The sequence below is a fragment of the Calonectris borealis genome, chromosome 8, assembly GCF_964195595.1.
Source record: "Calonectris borealis chromosome 8, bCalBor7.hap1.2, whole genome shotgun sequence".
Lineage (NCBI taxonomy): Eukaryota > Metazoa > Chordata > Aves > Procellariiformes > Procellariidae > Calonectris > Calonectris borealis.
In genome coordinates this window covers 31,979,669-31,998,201 of record NC_134319.1, presented here as the reverse complement: position 1 = coordinate 31,998,201, position 18,533 = coordinate 31,979,669, and the positions used below count along the sequence as shown (strand labels likewise).

The following is an 18,533-nucleotide window of genomic DNA, read 5'->3' as shown; positions in this document are numbered from 1 at the left end:
GTCCCGCTACACAAGGGGTGAGCACGTGCACGAGCATCGATGCCGACGCTGGCCGTATCAGGAAGGCGAGAAGGCGTGAGGTGTGCGTGGGCACAGCACACGTAGCGACAGCAGGATCGCACCTTCTCTCTAGCAGTGCAGAAAGGCAGTGGCTTCCTCCGTGACCCGCAGTGGCCGGGAGGGGACAGAGTCCACCTCCCTCCCTGGCAGTTTCAGCACATTCTTTTATCGTGGCCAACCTCCCACCGGGTGCAGCAGAGGCTGTAAAACCGGGAAGGATGGCAAAGCAGGAAGGAAAAAGTCTGAGTGGCTGATCTACAGAGGCCAAGATCTCCCTGAGGGCCCTGCTCTTGGTTGACGTCCATCTCACATTCCGGCCAAAGGCACATTTGACTTGATCTGCTTCTAGCCATAAGTAGCCAAGGTGGCCAAAGCAGACAGGAGCTGCAGGTGTCAAGGGCTTCATGAAAATCAAAGTATTTTACATCCCTCTGTCCCTACAACCAGCCAGTCCCTTCACCACGGGAGGCAAGCGGCAGTGGGCAGAGGGACCGCCCTTCCCACAGAAGCACAAGTGTCATGAAACCGGTGGCGGAACTCCAGCTCCGCGAGTGAGAGAGGCGAGCGTGACAAAATCGGGGGGTAGCTTCAGCCTGCGCGGGCTGAGAACCCAGTTACTGAAAAGCAGTTTGGCAGGAGAATTAGCCGGTGGGTCTAGGGCATGAAGTCATCCACCATCACAAAACTGCTACAAAAAAGCATGTTGGCGTTGTGCAACGTTGCTTTTCCTCCTCCAGCGTTCACAAAGTCATGGGATATCAGCTGGGATGTAAAATTATAACTTAACAAATCTGGTCTTTTTTTAACTGAAGTTTGAGTTTTCTCCCAATCGGCAGAAGAATCAACAGTGACTAGGTAAATTATAAAGGACATGCTATGTAAATATTTACATAATGTAAACATTTAGTAACTTTCTTTGGAAACTTGCAAACAAAGTGATCCGGCTTGTAGCTGTAGTTCTGCCCGGTCACAAATCATGAGCCGGCCACCGGCAGGTCTTTTTCTACTTGATTTGAACTGCGTGGACGGTTCAGCTGTACTTTGAAACCTCCTGATGCGGTATTTCTTACATCCTCTTTTATTTTTGCTTTAGAAGAAATTGCTCAATGTCTGTGTGCTGCTTTTACATCTTAAAAGAATGGCAGTATTTACTCTATTGCTGGTACAGAAGGAGGTACGCATAATTTATCTCACAAATATTCACTTGCTTCTGGATGAAACTGGAACATTTACAGTGTGCTAGTACAGCATTAAAATGGTTTTTATTTTGAAGTATAGGTACAGACAAGACAGTTGCAGAAGTGAAGGCTGAATGGCACTTCCCTCACCCAGCCTTCTTTTCGAGTGCACAGAACACGTACACACCTACCCCATTTACAACCCTGCAGAACAAATAACGTCACAAACGTGAGCATACATATTTGGGAGCATTGTGCGTTAAGGTACTGCCATCGCGTCTATTACAGACGTCTGTATCATCTTCCTCAATCCTGCCTTTTTCAGCATGTAGAAATCCTTCAGAATTTGTAAAAGGGCCTCTATTTGCTTAGCAACTTCTTTCCAAACTGGTCCCAAACTGTTCGCTGCCTGGTAAGCATCTGTGCAGCGGTTACAAAAAATGTCTGTCCACTGTCAAAAGATGGGAAAACCAGGCACGCACAGATATGTCATAGTTCCAAACACAACCCTCGCGCCTGCTGTGTTAAACAGCAACCCTACAGCGTGGGCGCTTTTTACTGGGAGCACCCAGCACTCCCTCCGACCGCCGCGGGAGCCAACTGCCCCTCCGGCGGCCCCCGGGGGAGGCGCGGAGCCCCCCCCGGCTCGGGGCTCGGCCCATCCGCCCGCTCCGGCACGGAGGCAGCGCCCGGGACCTCACGGAGGGTCACCCGCGGCGGGGGGGACCCCGCCGGCTGCCCGCGCCTCGGCCCCTCAGGTGGGGGAAGAGAAGCCGCTCGGCGCGGCCGACGCGTCTCGCCCTGCCCCGGGCGGCCCGACCGCCTGCGTGAGCGCGGCAGCGGGCCGAGGCCCGCCCGGAGGGCCTGCCGGGCCCGGCCTCCCCTCAGGGGCCGCCCCCGCGGGGCCCCGCCGGGCTGGGGGAGGCCGCGGCCGAGGGGGCGGCTCGGAGCGCCGGGCGCTCCCTCCCTCATTTTTTTCACTGGAGGGCAGCCTCGGCGCAGCCGGGCCGCGGGACGGCCGCTCCCCGCCGCCCGGCCCTCCCTCGGCCCCCTCCCGCCGGGAGGCGGCGGCAGGCGGCGGCAGGCTCCGGCGGCGGCGTCCCCGCTCCCTCAGCGGGGCGGCGGGCGAGGGGGGTTACGGGGCGGGGAAGGGGCCGGTGGTCGCGCGGGGCAGCGGGGCAGCGGCGCGCGGGCTATGGCGGGCCTTCCGCTGTACCACGTGACGCCGCGGCGCCCCCTCCGCGCACAGGCGGCGGAAGCGTCGGGCGCTGAGACCGCCCCGCGGCGCGGCCGGCGGGAAGTGAGGTTCGCGGAGCCGCCCCCGCCGCGGGAAGGCGGCAGCTTCAGTCCCGCGCGGCGCGGAGAGGCGGCGGCGGCGGCCGGCCGGGGCAGGGGGCGTCGGCGGCGGCGGCGTCGCGGGGCGGCAGCGGGCAGGATGGTGGGGGGGAGCGACGGGGAGGCTCCGCCGGACGCCACCGAGCTGAAGCGCAGGCGGAAGAGCCCCCGGCTGGCGGCGGCGCGGGCGGAGGAGGCCGAGGCGGAGGCCGCGGTCGAGCCCGGCCCTGAAGAGGCGCTGGAGGGTGAGCGGCGCGGGCGGGCGCGCGCAGCGCCCCGCGGTGGATCCCGCGGTTGAGGGCGCGGTGGGGCCGTGCAAAGTGGGGCGGGCGGGCGGGCTCGCCCTCTCCTTCCCCGCGGCCGCCCTGTCTGCGGGGCAGGGAGGCGGCGGCAGCCCGGGGGGTGTTGAGACGGGGCTGAAGCGGGGGGTGCCCTCCCGGGCAGCCCCGCTGGAAAGACTGGGGTGTCCCGGTGCGTCTGAAGGGGGTGTCTGGTGCTCCTGGAAGGCTGGAGGCGGGTGGCCTTGAAGTGAGGTGCCCGGCCTTGCTGCGCCCTTCATCTGTTTCTCGTTTCAGGAGACGAGCGTCACTTTGGGAACCCGGACTCCTTGACTCGGCCCCCTATAAAAGCATGTCGATCGGCAGGTGGGTTTTGACTCGGAGAGGTTACCGCGCACGCCGCTTGCAAAGGTTCAAATGCACAAGACCCGAGGAAATGGGGTTTATTGGGGTTTAGCTACTTTGCAGGATTTACTGTCGTTCTGGCGTGCAGGTGAGGAAATCCCGCAGCATTTTTTATTCCATACATAAAGAGACGGGGAGGGCTTGTCTGCCTTCCAAAAGGATCTGTAGAGCACGCTGAAGCCCTTAGGTGGCTGTTTTACCTAGTGCATCACTTGGCATAGTATTTTGTCACGGCATTAAAATGGGGAATAACTGATTTTACTAACACTGCTTGGTTTTTAAAGGCTGAATTTAAATAAAGTATCTTGAGCTGCAAAAATAGATTGCTGTAAGACTGCTCCATACAGCGAGCAGCATTGCTTATGGGGAAGTGCATACTTGGGGCTTGCCTGTCCTTTCTCTGAAGCACCAAGCGTACATTGGTACTTGCTCTTGGACACTGTTGTGTTAGCTCTGTGTGGCATCTTCTTGTTTCTTTAGTTGATGAAAATTTTATTCTTCTCAAAACTTAAGAGAGATGCTAACTTTGTATAACATAGTCACGTGGCTTTAGCCTGTCATTCCATCAGAAAACTGCAAGCAAATTGTCTGTATTTCCTTCCGCTTTAGTCTGTTGGTCTATTTTGGGTTGGACTGTATACATTATTAGTATGGGGCAATTATCATGTGGATGAGTTGGGCTAGCCTGAGACCATTCTCCATTCCCTTCTGTATTCTTGTGACAGGGCTGTCGCCACACTCTCGTTACAGCAGCAGTGCAGTGGCCCTAATTATGTGGCATGGCCCTAATTATGTGGCATTGCCCTTAAAAAGGGCTGCCAATATTATGCTTCAGAAGCAGAATTTGTAGGAGGCACAGAAAAATCTTATCTTGAGGGAGGAAGAGAGAGGTTATGAGTATTTCTTTGGGAAAGTACAAAGGTTTATCTGTAAAAAATGCTGTGGGAAGCTGTTACTCCCAAACGATGGCTAACAGGGTACTAACATACTTGGTATTTTAAATGTGGCTGGGCTGCTTTAGGAGGTACAGCTGAGTGCTTTTTGTTAATGTAGACATCTCTAAAAATTAGGTTGGAGGGAGAGATGTCTTCCCCCCCACCTCCCCAAGCTCTTAACAGTGGTATTTGACTATAGTTGCTTTAGGCGTAAAAGTACGATGTGAATAGACCCTAATGCTTTATGCAGGAATGAAGGAGTAATTTCCCCTCTCACAGTCCTCCCACCTGTAGTTATACAGTATTGGGTTTTTTTCTGCAGAGTTTAGGCCAGACCAGGGGGAATGCAGCGTCTGTGAGGCAGCAGGACAAGCAGGGTGGATTTTTATAAGGATGTAATTGTCATGCTTCCCTGAGAGTAGAATGGAAGCAAAACCACAACTTGAGAAACTGGTTTCTGGCTTCTGCTTAGAGGTTTTAAATATAGATTAGGAAACTTGCTTCTGGAGTTAAAAAGCTTTAAGAGCCTGCAATGCCTTGAACCAGGCATCTTCTAGATCAATGAGCTAAAGCAATCTCCGTTGAAGTTGTCTTAAAATATGCAAGTAGAGTGTACGACTGTACAAATTAAAGGCAGGCGCTAGGTGTTTTTGGCACTCGAGTTTGTGGTGTCTGTAGTTGCTGTGGAACATTGCAGCAAATGTGTCGCAGGCTTATCTCTGTGTTGAAAAAGATTAAACCCACAGAGATAGATATGTACCAGATTTAAAAGAACAAGTTCCACTATGTTAAAACAGTGGCGTTGTATTTTGGTTTATAAACCCGTAGTTTATGAACTCACAGATTTCTAATGCCTTTGATTAAACCGGCATATGAAATGGGGATAGTAAGAAAATCACTCTCTCTTGGCAGGTGACCGTGCAGAAGGTGGCTGGCTAGGAGATTTAAGGTGGATTGGAAAATCCTCACTAGCTGCCTGGGAGGCAGGAATGATCCTTTGGATAGGAGGCTTAAGGCCTTGTAAGGGAAGAACAGGCATGTTTGAACTGGAATTTATATTTATATATATATTTAGGAAAGTTAAACTTCATAAAGAGGGAGTTTACTTTTTTCTGTAGGGGGTACCATGTGTGCTGTCTGCTTGCACATGTGTGCTTGTCTGTTGGTGATACCCACTGTTACAGAAGGTGCTGGTTCACAAGCTGTCTTCATGTGAGAAATGAAGTTGTGTATGTTTACATCTCTCCTTTTTACAACAACTTTCAAGAATGCTTTGAGAGACATAGAGTACCGACTGATGCAAAGAAGGGGAGAGGAATTAAAAAGTATGGACTGCATGAGTAGCAGTCCATCTCTTTAGATTCATAGATCTTTCTGGTCTTTTGATTACTAGCCACCGCTGCTAGTGAGATTTTCCTTGCAAAACCTCAGTACATAGTGAAATATGGCTATGTTGTTTGGCATTCCTGAGGATCAAGTAATTTAGTATCTTCGTTCTTAGCTTGGTGGGAAATCAATCACTTAACAGGTTCTTAAGATTGTTTTGAAAGTATAGTATCCCACTCACTATGTGCAACTACTTTACTGTCGTACCTGTTGCTTAATATCTTAGTTTAAAATTCAGAGTTTTCTCCCTTGTTTGTGTTTGGGTTGGTCTTGGTTTTTTTTTTTTCCCTCCTTTGTATGCTTCACATACACAGACATGCTAAAGCTACCAGAACATATTAGAAAAAGGCTATGTTTTCTTTTCTTGAAGTAAAATTAATAAACACTAGGTGGCAAGCTGTGTGTGGCCCTTGCGCGTATGGTAATAGAGCTATAGAAACACATTACACCCTGGGAGAACCCAGTACTTTGAAAGAATAACAGGGCCTTGTGTGAATGTTACAGAGAAAAAGTTTTACCAATTGTATTCTTCCCTTTGCTGTTTCCTCTGCTTATGCCCTTCAGCTTGATTGCTGTGTCATGGTCTCTGTTCTGCAGCTGTACTACAGCTTTCTTTCCATACCTGAAATTTTTTCTCCCCTCCTTGAATCTGGGCAACCATGTGGCTGCACTTTATCCTTTCAAACCTCTTCTCGTGGTGTTCTGCTTTTGACTGGCTTTCCAGCCCTGACCTTTGCTCTGTGACTCCTGTCATCTTACAGGGCTTTATTCTTTCTCGTTAGTAACATTAACTAAGTTGGGTTTCAGTGTCTGAATGGCTGTGTAATTTGGCAAACCACCTAATGGTGTTGGTTTAAATTCTTCCCAGCTACCTGATGGGGTTAAGTTAGGAGCATAGGTGCCCTAGCTTGCCTTTATGGTTAGTGAGAGAGAAGAAGACCTAACTAAAGGATGGCTTGGACTATGTAAAAAGGGGACTTATGTTCTGTATTTGCTTCTCTTTCTTTTCCCCTCTGCCTAATGCTATGGAAGACAGCACAATTATTGTTTGTAAGTTGTGTGCCCAAAGCTGTGGGAAAAATTCTCTTTACTCCCATGCTTGTGTATTTACTAGTTTACACTGAATCCCTTTAGTGTAAGGCATTTCTTGGCTCTTAGCATTTGGTGTCTTGATGTCTGGTTTGGTTTTTTTTTTCCCAAGTGTTTTTAAACCAGACTCCTAAAAATAAAATAAAAAAAAAAAAGCGCGTGTGGTGGTGTAGACATATACTTGTAGTGAACTCAAATTTACCATAAGCTTTTCAAGTCTTAGTTGCTTTTGGTTACATTTTAAGAAAGTAACTCTTGGGAGATCACAACTTGGCAATCACTGATTTAGATCACCTATGTTCTGAAACTGTGTCTTGGTTCTTCAGTTTTGTGATGTTACGAGCACAAATGATACTGCACCTATGCCGATCCTCTTTTTCTTTTTTTTCCTTTTTGCCTCCTGACAGGCAGTTCTTCAACTTACTTTCTTCAAGAGAATCCAATAAAGGAAAAAGCAAAGGCTTATGACAGTAATGAACCTGAGAAACCAGCAGGGCATCAACCAAACATTTATACACCGTTAAAAGGTAACAACACTAGTTTCATTAGTACCTTTTCCATGATGTAACAAATGATTGCTTAAATGTGCTAAAATTACATTCTTTCAGTTCTGTTACGAAAGAGGGAGTTGTTGACTTGAAATCTGAATGGATGAAGAAGTTTTAAAAAAAATTTTTTTCCAGGGTATATTCCTGCCCATGAGTCAAATTAAAACTGATTGTAGTATGACAGCATCTGCTTGAGTCTAAGACTTTGAAGTTCAAGAAAGCGCAGTTTTAAATTTTGATAAATACGTAGCCATCTGTTTTTTGAAAAGCAAAACAAAAAGATGAGTAATATCATTTCAAAAACTGTTATGAGAGTGGATCTTTAATTGCCCCAGGCAAAGCAAAGCAAAACTGTTCTTTTTCTAAAAAGATGAGTTACTTTTGACTTTAGCAGGGGGAAGCTGACTATGCCAAGTGATTTCAGAGTGAGGGAGCACTTTTTTCCATTCCTTGCTCAAGAGATTTTTCTTGATGTGTGTAACAGAAGCAATAGGGAAATACAAGGAGGAAGAAAACATGAGATACTTTTTAGCCCAGCAGAAGGTAGTTATGTTACTACAGGTGGTTTGAATACATCCAAACAGATACACTATGCAAGGGAGGTTTTTAGGAGAGCTGGTTAACTGGTCAGAGTGAGGTAGTGGCTTGCATTCATTTGGTCAGTAACAGTCCTAATCGCACAGTGTTTATGGGAGAGCACTGAAAGCAATTGTGGGTGCAGGCTGACAAAGCACAGACGTGAAGCTGTGCTGGGATGTGCACAAGGATACATCTATGTCAGCCTGCTGTTTCCCAGGAGTGCACGTGGGCATTTTGCTCAGGCAGCTAAGAACATGCCCATGTTTGCTGGGAGTCCCCCCCAGTCTGATAGCACTGTTGTTAAGGTGGTAGCTTTACACTGTTTAATTTTGTTTTTCCCTCCTGCTGAATAGTTTTGGTTTCAGAAGTGACAAATCCCCTGCTGAAAAGTTTTGGTTTCAGAAGTGACAAATCTGCTACCCTCCATTAGCGATCAATTGATGCTGCTAATTTCCCATCCTTTGTATTTTATCATTATTGCATCATTACTTTTTTAAAGAAAAAATAGGAAGGATAATTTTGCGTCATGCTGGGAAAAGCAGGGCGAAGGGTGAAATTAAGTCCTTTCTATTTAGATAATAGTAGCTTTCTCCATCTACAGAGGGGTCCAAGAGGCCGTCATATGGCGCAGGCTTGGTTTGGCAGAGCATATACTCCTGCCATAATGACCTGTGAAGACTTCATAGAAAGAGCTAAAAGCATGTATGGCTTGTGTGTCTTACTTTGACCTCTGATGTCATAACCAAGTTCTTTCATTTGTGCTTCGGTTTCAGAAAGAAAGGCTGACTTCCTTGAGAAAAATCAAGAGCACCGCTCAATTACATCACAGAGTAAGTCAAAAAATAGATACCTAGTCTTTCCCTGTAATTAAGTGAAAAGTACAGAATTCTTTTCCTTTACTTTGCTTATGATTTTTCTTCTGCCCTGGGACACTCTGTCTGGGAAGGCGGAAAGGGACCCAGGAGGCAGATCCAAATGGAAGCTGGACAAGGCAGCACATGCCAGAGCCCTTCTATGAGGTTATTCAACTTGCTGACCACAGAAAATGACCCACTTTTTAATTTTTTTTTTTCCTTTTTTGGCTGGGTTAGGAAATGGAGTTGACTTATGGGACAATCAGTAAGTGCAGAGCATGTACTAGTGGCATGTGGGGGGTGAGCTGAGGAAGGGAACAAAACCTTCACCTTGTGGTAGCAGTGAATTTTAGATTAGTTTGTACACATCACTGTCCCTTCTAGCCTTTCCCTGAGTAATGGTGGCCTGCTATGATTGAATTAATTGTTTTATACTCCTGGAGAGGAGCAGCATTTTTCTTTGCTGGCAAACTCCAGTCTGTTTATCTAATGACCAATTTCTTGTTTCAGATTTTTATCTTTGGTTGTTTTTGTGGATTTGTTGGTTTGGGTTTTTTTTTCCTCTTGCAAAAGTACTTGAAAGAACAGGAAAAAAAAAATGTTCTGAATTCTTAGTAGCCTTCTGTTCTTAATGTCTCGGCGCTTGTTTCTGTCCTGAACAGATATACATAAACCAAGTCTTGTAAATCAGAATTCAATCTGGAGAACCTGGGGGGGTTGTTTAGGGTTTTTTTTAAAACCACAGTGTCTTCCAGAAGAGAAGCTTGTCTTGTGGTAGCTGCATATCTGTGAAACGCCTTTGAAAAATGAATTGATGCAGGGAATTCTTGCTAGTCTGGTACTTTTTCTTTCCTGTGCCAGAGGTAATAGGTGCTGCTGGAGTGACCAGTTGTGTCTTGGGTGAAGAACTTCGGAAAATCACTTGAAACTCTGAAAGCTCTAAGGTGTCTGCAGAAGTTACGCCTTTTGAGTTAGGCAAGACAAATAATTTGCTTGGCCTTTGTGCAAATTGTGTTGTAAATAAGGCAAGATTCTTAGGTAGGGCAGGATCTGTTTTTAGACTGTTTATTGAAATATTTTTTCCTTTAGGGCATGAATCACAGCTGTCTCCTAAATATGAAACCTAGTCTCTGCAAACAGGGCCACATTGTAAAATATTGCAGAATTGAGGTGATTTTGATCTGTTAACTATTAGAAGATTTATATAAGCTTAGCCAGTTACAAGCTCCATGTCTGTGCCCTATCAGGGCGGGGGGTTGAAATTACAGAATAGGGTAGCTCTTTAAGCCAGTTAAGCTCCGGCTTAAACCAGAGCTGCTTTTAGCACCTTCTGCGATTACATTCATACAGAAACAAGGTTATAGAATTTATTTTAGTGTTCTTGAAATAACTACTGCAGGCTGTGTTTGTTCAATTTATTCTCAATAGTGCCATTGACAGTATCCTGATTTGGTTATTAAAGAGCCTTCAGCTTTGAACCCGTTGCTGTAGTTCACAAGGAACCAGAAATTCTCGTGTCTTTTTAATTAACTGACTAAATGCAGAAAACATGCTGACCAATAATTGCACTGTGTATATTCATACTGGTCTCTTGGGAAAGTTGTTCATAACGCTCTTTTATAGATAATGTCTCTTGTACTTTGCTGTCTGAGCCCATTTAAATAAATAGACCAAAAGTATATTTTGAAGTTGAAAGCTTGCATTTTGCTTTAAAAGCACAATTCAGCCCTAGAAACTCACTGCTGATGAAGCAGGCCTCTGACTCAAGCTAGATGGAGAGGGAATATGAGACTATGCCTTTAACATATCAGTTTGCTTTTGCTATTTATAGCTTGCATTATGTTTTTTTTCTAATATATGTGTTAATTGAGCTTCCATTTTTCTGTCCATCAAATTCCTGAGCAGAATCAGGAAACTTAATCGGGACATGGGATCTTTGTGTAGAAAATAACAGGTTGTTAAATCTCTGTCGTTTTGTCATCTTGTACTTGAAATGCCTCTGGTTTTATTTGCATAACTTTTCAAGAATTAAAAATCTTCGAGAGTGATTTGTGATAGGTTGGGGACTTGCGCTTCTTATGCAAGATTGTCAGGATGGCTTAAGAACTGACATTTGGCAAAGAGCCTAGATGGCGAGTTGGTCTGCCAGTTGAATGGGACTTCTCAGGCTAGCAGTAGCGGTGAACGTGTCATTTTCCTTGTTCAAGACTCGCCTTGCTTGAGCACAGGAGGGCGAATGATGCAGAAAAGAACAGAAAGCCCTGTACTTGATACAGCCCTACCTGGCACGAGGTCCCAGCCTTGCCTTTGGTCCTGCGTGGCAGGACTGTGTTCGCTTCAACAAGGTGTTATGCAAGGGTGCTTTGTTAACCTTCCTGCAAGCTTTCTAGGAGTTTGTATGTAAAAGCATAACTAAGAACAGCTTTTCAATGAAGATACTGCGGTTCGGTGATTTCAACTCCCTGCCAAATTCCCCGCTGGAAGATTGATTATAATTGTTGTCTTAGTATTTTTCTCATGTTCCCTTCTTAATCTCTTAACAGGTAGAAGTAAATTTCGAGATCAGTCCAGTATAGGGAAGCAGTCACAGCCGTTGGCCAAAAGTAAGACTTCTGCTTTCACTTCTGTTTCATGCGTGTGTTACGTTGAACCATTTTCATGCCTGTCCAAGTATTGGATTTCCTGGCAGCTGGTGTTAAACCGAGGGTCCTTGCCAGAACAGATGACTTGCTTGCTAGGATATGTGTTTTCAGCACTAAGGAAGGAAGGAAGGGTCTTGTGTAACATTTCCACCTGAATTTAAGGTCTTCCATCTGTAGTATTTACAAGATTAAAACTGAGGCAGGCCTAGTGGTGGTCTTATTTAACAGCTGTTGTGTTGCTGTCCTGATTAAAGTTAGGATATAAAAAGGTAGCATAAGGTATACAGTTCGTTCTTGTTTCCAGGGAGGTTGGTGTATTTTGTCACTTACTTTACTGGGAACAGAATTGAGCCTTATGCTTGTAGTAGGTCAAACAAGTGTTAATTTAACTGTTCAAATACAAAACCAAATCAAAATATCTGATATTCTACGTGCTTCCTGTGCACTGTTTGCTGTGTATACTCTTTGTGAAGCTGACTGATCCAAAGACCACAAAGGTTTTCTGATAATGTTGATCACCAGTGTTTGAGATGCAAATACTGCTGCAGAAACTATTTTTATCCTTATGGGGATAGGGAAGAGAAATTACAACACAGAAACCATTCTGGCGATGGTTGGTTTTGTATAGGGCTTTGTCTGCAGAGCCTAAACGTAGGAAAAAGCTTGACCTTTTTCAGAACCGTTTTAAGTTCTTAGTTTGGATTTGATTAGAGTGGAGTATTGATAAACTTTCAGAGGAGCTCCTTTTTCAGAAGAATGTCCAATTTCTTAGTCAAGCTGGAAATGTATAAAAATGTCTTTTTTTAATGCTGTCACTTCACTAAGTTGCTAAAGAAGTTAAAAGTTGTTTTTTTTTAACTAGAACATCATCTTTATGCTCTTTAACTACTGTACCAGTAGCTTGAGAGTGGGATGAGTTCATTGAATTCTACTGTTTCCTCTTACTGTACTCTCACTTTTTGATTTCTGATTCCTTTTAAAACATTGTTTTCTTCCTGTTTGCTGCTCTTTTCTATAGATGACGGTGAATCGCGGAGTGGATTTCACAAGAGCTGGACTTTGTTACTGGTTCTGTTAATTAGTATCCCATTGCTTTATGTCCCGTGGAGTGGAATACCAAGTCTTCTGGATGCAACTTTCTCAAGTAGAGATACTCAAATTCTGCAAGCATTTCGGGCCCAGATGAAGAAACTAAAAAATACTTACCAAAGTCAGGACCCCAATCTGTGGAAAAGAACCCATGTGTTCCTTGAGAAACACCTTAATGCTTCCCATCTGCATTTGGAGCCAGCCATCTTACTGTTCACGGCTGGCCAAGAAGCTGAGAAAGCGCTGAGGTGCCTAAGTAACGAGATTGCCGATGCTTTTGCCTTCTCCCAGAATGCTACTACAATCAAAATTAATGGGGCAGACAAAGCCATATTGGATAGTGACATTGTCAAGCTGGAGGTAGATAATGAGCTCAGCTCTGGGTTCAGAGAAGGCAAGAAGGTAGCAGTGGTGCATCGATTTGAATTACTGCCTGCAGGCTCCACCTTAATCTTTTACAAGTACTGTGACCATGAAAATGCAGCATTTAAGGATGTGGCTCTTCTGCTGACAGTTCTCCTGGATGAGCAGTCGCTGAGAAAGAGCCTCACCTTGCAAGAAGTTGAGGAGAAAGTCCGGGATTTCCTCTGGGCAAAGTTTACCAGTTCAGATGTTTCTAGTTCTTATAATAGCATGGACACAGATAAGCTGAGTGGACTGTGGAGCCGTATATCTCACCTTGTGTTGCCTGTTTGGCCTGAAAAGGGCCTCCCTGTGGAGGGATGCACATAAAAGTTATGCGAGAGGCGTTGGGAAAGGAGGAAGACAGAAAATGTGTGTGCAATGGCTGAACAGGGAAGAACTGACCGTGGCTGCTGACCTCAGGCAGCATACAGTCCTTTCTGTGCAGAGAAATTCCACCAACTAGCAGGATGGTTCCTGCTAAAGTAACTGGGACTTCTCTAAATCAACTGCAGAATGTAAGCAAGGAACTTGCTGGTGGTTGGTAAATTGTGTTCAGTGACTTACTCAGGCTTGGCGTCCTGGAGCTGGAAGTAGTGTCCACTAGTGCAGAACCACTCATCTGCTTCTGAAGCTGTCTTGGTGCACTGTTGGCTTTGCTATGAGGATCCCTTTCTGGTGGTGCATAAAGCTGGTATCACGTTTGACAGGGCAATAGAATGCAAAAACATCACCTTCATCTGCCAGAATTGCTTACTTTTCTTCTAACATAAGAAAAAACATAAACTTCATCATAAAAATGATGATAAAGTGATGTGAGTATAAGCACAAGCTTTTTCTTGATCCATCTGATCGCAACATAGATGTCAGCTGTCTCTGGCAACTTCTAGAAATGGCAAAATTACTTGAAAGACTTTTGACTTGTAGAGAACCTTTCAGCAAGCATTTCTTCCTGAAATGAGCCTGCCCCAAACAGTTCTGGAGAGTGAGAAAAGCTGAGGTACAAAGGATTGCTTAATGTTAGTAGCACTGATGTCAGTTAAATAATCCCTCAGCACCTCTTTGCCTTGCTGCTTCCAGGAATTCTCTGCTCTTTGTCAAAGTTCTGCAAGTCTTAAAATTTGGGGGGAAATGACAAAATGTCAGCCGTGTGTGTGTACTAAAGACCTGTTGCATCTCCTTTCCAAACAAAAGTTTAGGAAGACATAGGTTATTTCTCATTTTAATGCGATAATTATTTTTGCATCAAGAGAGTTTGTTTATTTGTGGTACTTGGTATCCTAGAAAAATAACCTTTCTTCACGCGTCTGCATATAACCTGCTGCTTGCTGTATAAGCTTCTAGTGAAGAAGAGATTTGCAATGCATGTTTTTAAAATACTTTTTTTTTAGCGTGCCTCGTGCCGAGACTCCCTCACACCAGACTAAAAACATGTACTTGTTTCTATTGTAAGTATTTTGTGTAAAAAAATAAGAGAATTGCAGCACTTCCATGTCATTGCTGTTAGTGTATGCTCTTGAACCATTGGTCCGTGTGCATTTGGTTTTATTGAGTATGAAGGAACATGTGTCGACTGCTCTCAAATTAATAGGACATTTTCTTGTAACAGCTGAGAGATTAGTGGCTCTTGGACCCATCCTTTATTTACAAGCCCCTTGAGCTGTCTTCTTGCAAAAAGTCCTTCTTGACCAGGAAAACCTCTTGAGGTGCTGGAGCTTCTGGCTTCTTTGTGCAAGCAAAGGTTTGGGGTGTTACGTGGAATGGACCAAAATCACCTTAAGCATATAAAAGAATACGGTTTGAGAGACAGAGAGCTGTGGTTACTTAAACCAGAGGTGGATTTGTTCTAACCAGAGAGCCAGCAATGGGTAGTGCTTTTTATTTTAATGGGAAGAAATATAAACAGTAAAAAGACATGGAAGTTCTGCTGTTCTGGATGTTTAAGAATAGCTCAGGAAGGAAAAGATGGCATTTACATTTTGGACATTTCACTGGACAAACATTTTTTAAAAAAAACAACTGTGACTTATTTCCAAGTGTGTCCTGATAGCATATCTGTTTGTATATTATGTAAACTATTTTAGTAATCATTAAAAATAAATTTACTTGTTTGTTTTATAAGCTGTTTTAAGATTTGGCCATTGAATTTTAAGTGGTCAGACTTTTTTTTTTACACGTTTTAAGATTGTTCCTTTTACCTTTGACCAAATACAGATGCCTAAAATACAACCTTTTGCAAAATTTAGAACTTTTAAGAAACTTGAGAGGGGTGATAGATACTGGGATGCAGATGCATATATTCGATAGTATCAGGGCTTTTCTCTAATGGGGCACAAGGAAATTGTAGTAGCTCTGAATTGTCTTTTACTTGGTGTTCTTGTACTGATTCAGTGTTCAGTTCTGATTTCAGCTGGAACTAATGATAAGATATGGTTCACTTGTTTCATTAGCCCGATACAAGAGTCAGCAGCTGACAAAAGGGATGACTTCATTCTTGTTCCACTCCTAGCTGCATGTTCCTGTATCTCTGCTGCTGCAAACTGTGCACTGTGAACTGACTGGAGGGACAGTCTTACTAAAAACCAGCTTAGAAAAAAAAGTATACACTTGGCAGAATTGGTAACCACAAAAAGACTTAAGTTATGACATGAAAGCAGGAAATTCTATGCTCTTATACTATAAAACATGTAATCCTGATTATTTTCTGTTTCTAAAACTATGGAGTATTAAAGAGCTATGTTCCTTGTTTCAAGACAAAATAGGAAGGTGCCTGGAAACTAAAGACTTAATGTTCTACTTAATGTTGTGCCAGGCAAAGGAGAATCACCTTTTTTTTGTTGTTGTTAACTGTAGGGAAAGTGAGATGTATTTCCAAATATATGGTATGCTGCTTAGTCTGGAAAAACACAGTAGCCCCTTCTGGAGGAGGGGGAAGGCGTGGGATTAGAAGACTGTTCCTGTGTTGAAGAAGTAGGTCCTTTTTGTAGCTGTTTGTGGCTTTGTCCTTAAAAGGCTCTTGTTAAATATCCACAGGTACTTAATGCAGATCTCATTAAGGAACTCCTCCTCAGCCAGAGGTGAAGAGTAATGTCTGTCTGTGTTGCTCACAGGCAGCTGATTACTGTGCTCCTTGTATAATTATTTCATTGCCTGCAGCAAACATAGCCATTTGATGTTTTCCAAACTGTGAAACACTTTGGCTTCTTCTAGAGAAATCTCACTTCTGAAGTTGAACTGTCCCTAACTGTCAGCAGCTCAGCAAATTAAATAGTCTGTGACAGCAAAAATGTGCTTATATAGAGCAAAGACACCAGGTCTGGCCTTGGGACTGAGAAGGGGATGTTTCTTGTTCTGTGAGCTTACAGCATGCAAACTTTGGGCAGAACACGATCTTTGGGGAACAGAACCAGCTACACACCAATTTGTGGACAAAATTTCCAGCACTCTGCAAACTGGACTGGGAAACGCAGTCAAACTGCTCCTCGGGTTGAGAGCAGACAGGCACCCGCAGCTGGCAAGGGCCCCCTTGCAGGTAGCCAGCCCAGGCGGAAGGTGGAGCGTGGCCCCTCTTCTGCTACTCCTGCTGTCACCTTTGAGCACCTGGAGGATGGCAATACCCGTATCGCCTTCAGCAGTGGATGTTGTAAAAGGGACCGAGAACAATGCGCAGCCCCGTCTGTTGTTACCTTGTCTCTCACACCCTGCTCTGAGTCACGTCGCGCTGAGCAGTGGAGTTTGAGCATGCTAAGCAGGTTCATTAAAAGGACTTAATTTTTCCCCGCATTTTTTCACACTGACAAAAGCATTTGCTCATTTTCCACAAATTCAAAAAAAAAAAAGGGTCATGGTTTTCATACACTTTTTTTGAAAAATGTTTTGAACTAATAATCAGCTCAAATTGAGTGGAAAAGGCAAGGTGAGCTCCGTGTTAAGATAGGCATAAAAGTATTTGCTGTACAGAATGCAGCTATATGCACCATCTGCAGTGCAATTGCTAGCATGCTGTATTTACGCAAAAAAACTGGTTTTGGAGGTGTGTGATGATGTATGAACAACTTGCCAGATTCTGTGCTAAGACTCTGTAGCACAGCTGGAAAATTATGAGAACAAATCTGAAGTGATCCCTTCTATTTTATAAGCCCAAATCACGCAGGGAACAATTTTTCATGCATTGTTTCTGCTGTAAGACTAACCGCAAAATTGAAGGATTATGGAGAAGGTGTGTGGAGGGGTTCCTGTAGTCCTCACAGCTGTCCTGTGTCCTGTTTTATTGTCAGCTCCTGACAGTTGGATTTATAATTGAATGCCTGGACAACCTCATTCCATGTCCAACAGGTGGAAGCACCCTTCCCCAAATTCCTCCGTGGCTCTTGGGAGCCACGTCAGTCAAGGCAAGGGGGGAGGGAGTCTGGGGGGCTCCAGCCTTTCGGCTGCAATAGCCAGCTGCCCCTTTCTAATTTTAGAAGGGGTGTGCAAGAGTAGTATGGAGTGGAAAACTTTCCAAACCTCTCTCTTAAAGCTGCAATAACCAAGTTAGCGTAAGATGAGATTGTGGCTCTTTACTTTTAACTTACTATTTGTCTCCATCCACCACTTTCAGTGCTTGGGCAGTGCTTGTTGCGGTTATCTCCGTTGCTTCACAGTTTAGCGAGCAGTTCATCAAACTGGAGTGTGTTCAGTTCTTCCTTTTCTCTCAGCTGTGGCTGTTTGCAGGTAAACGGTTTCTTTATTTCTAATCTTAGAGAATTTCAGAAGATGATTGCATTTTCCATAAGAATATCTTTCTCTTCTCTTTTTGTGTGATGTTTGCCTGTCAGAGCTTTACACCCATTGGTAGGAAATCTTTGAAAAAGTAATCTAAAGTTTTATAATGAAGTTCCACTGACAGAGAATAAATAGAAGCCATATAGAAGCAAAAACAGTAGACAAACATTGCCTTTTAATTTTATTTGACTGACTGAAAACAAATGATTTTCATGTTTGAGAAAATCCTAATGTGATGCCTTGTTTGCCTGAAGATGAAAACGAGGAGCCTGAAACTAGATTAACTGCTTCCAAGCAGAAGAGAGAAACTATGTTTAAAAGCATAATTAAAGAGGTAGTGCATTACAAAAGTGCTGAATAATTTAAATGGGCTGCCAATCCAGCAATATTAAGCAGCAAATTTAAGCAAACACTAGGTGATGACAGGGAATGTAACAATTTAATTTGCCCTAGTCTGCGATCAGGGCTCCCATACACTGTAGCAATATTGTTTTCATTGACTGAAATTGTCATTATTATTATTACCACTACTACTACTTACAGTCTTCTGCATGTGGGAAGAGCAGGTTTGCTCTTTGAGGACTTGGGACCGCTTCTTCCCATTGGAGCTGTGCTCGTCTTTCGGTGTTCACGAATTTTTTTCCCTCATCTGGCAAAACAAAATCATTTTCAAAGGTTTAACCACTGACATGTCAGGCTTACCTCGTGTTTCAAAGGACGTATGCTTACGCTGGAAAATATACTCTGTAATTACTTTGTGTATGTAAAAGAACCAAATTAAGGTTAAACAGGTATCCTGTAATTGTGACATGATTAAGTTCTGCATTGCCTAAGCTTCACAGCTGTAATGCCCTCTCAGTGTTTAGGGTTTTTTTGTATGGTGTTCCCATATTGGAATAATTTATATGCAAAATATTGACCATTCACAAGAGGAGGGGCTATGTAAAAATAGTTTAATCCTTTTTAGTTAAGGGGGGGGGGGGAAGCTC

At 44.2% G+C, this 18,533-nt stretch overlaps 1 protein-coding gene across 3 annotated transcripts; it reads left to right on the top strand.

Annotated features, from left to right (window-relative positions):
- Nucleotides 1-2,418: 2,418 nt before the first annotated feature.
- LOC142085146 (torsin-1A-interacting protein 1-like) lies at nucleotides 2,419-14,901 on the top strand. 3 transcript variants are annotated; one of them, XM_075156847.1, is made up of 6 exons: nucleotides 2,419-2,818; nucleotides 3,149-3,217; nucleotides 7,074-7,193; nucleotides 8,567-8,623; nucleotides 11,191-11,250; nucleotides 12,308-14,901. In XM_075156847.1, the coding sequence occupies exons 1-6, from the start codon at nucleotides 2,434-2,436 to the stop codon at nucleotides 13,108-13,110; spliced, it is 1,494 nt and encodes a 497-aa protein (XP_075012948.1). In that variant the 5' UTR covers nucleotides 2,419-2,433; the 3' UTR covers nucleotides 13,111-14,901. The 3 variants fall into 3 exon arrangements, with proteins under 3 accessions (XP_075012948.1, XP_075012949.1, XP_075012950.1); XM_075156848.1 differs by lacking the exon at nucleotides 8,567-8,623; XM_075156849.1 differs by lacking the exon at nucleotides 11,191-11,250.
- Nucleotides 14,902-18,533: the final 3,632 nt, after the last annotated feature.

Coding starts and splice junctions, on each gene's coding strand:
- LOC142085146 (XM_075156847.1), top strand. CDS start 2,434: ATGGCGGGCCTTCCGCTGTACCACGTGACGCCGCGGCGCCCCCTCCGC. Junction 2,819..3,148: donor CCCTGAAGAGGCGCTGGAGG/GTGAGCGGCGCG, acceptor TTCTCGTTTCAG/GAGACGAGCGTCACTTTGGG. Junction 3,218..7,073: donor AAAAGCATGTCGATCGGCAG/GTGGGTTTTGAC, acceptor GCCTCCTGACAG/GCAGTTCTTCAACTTACTTT.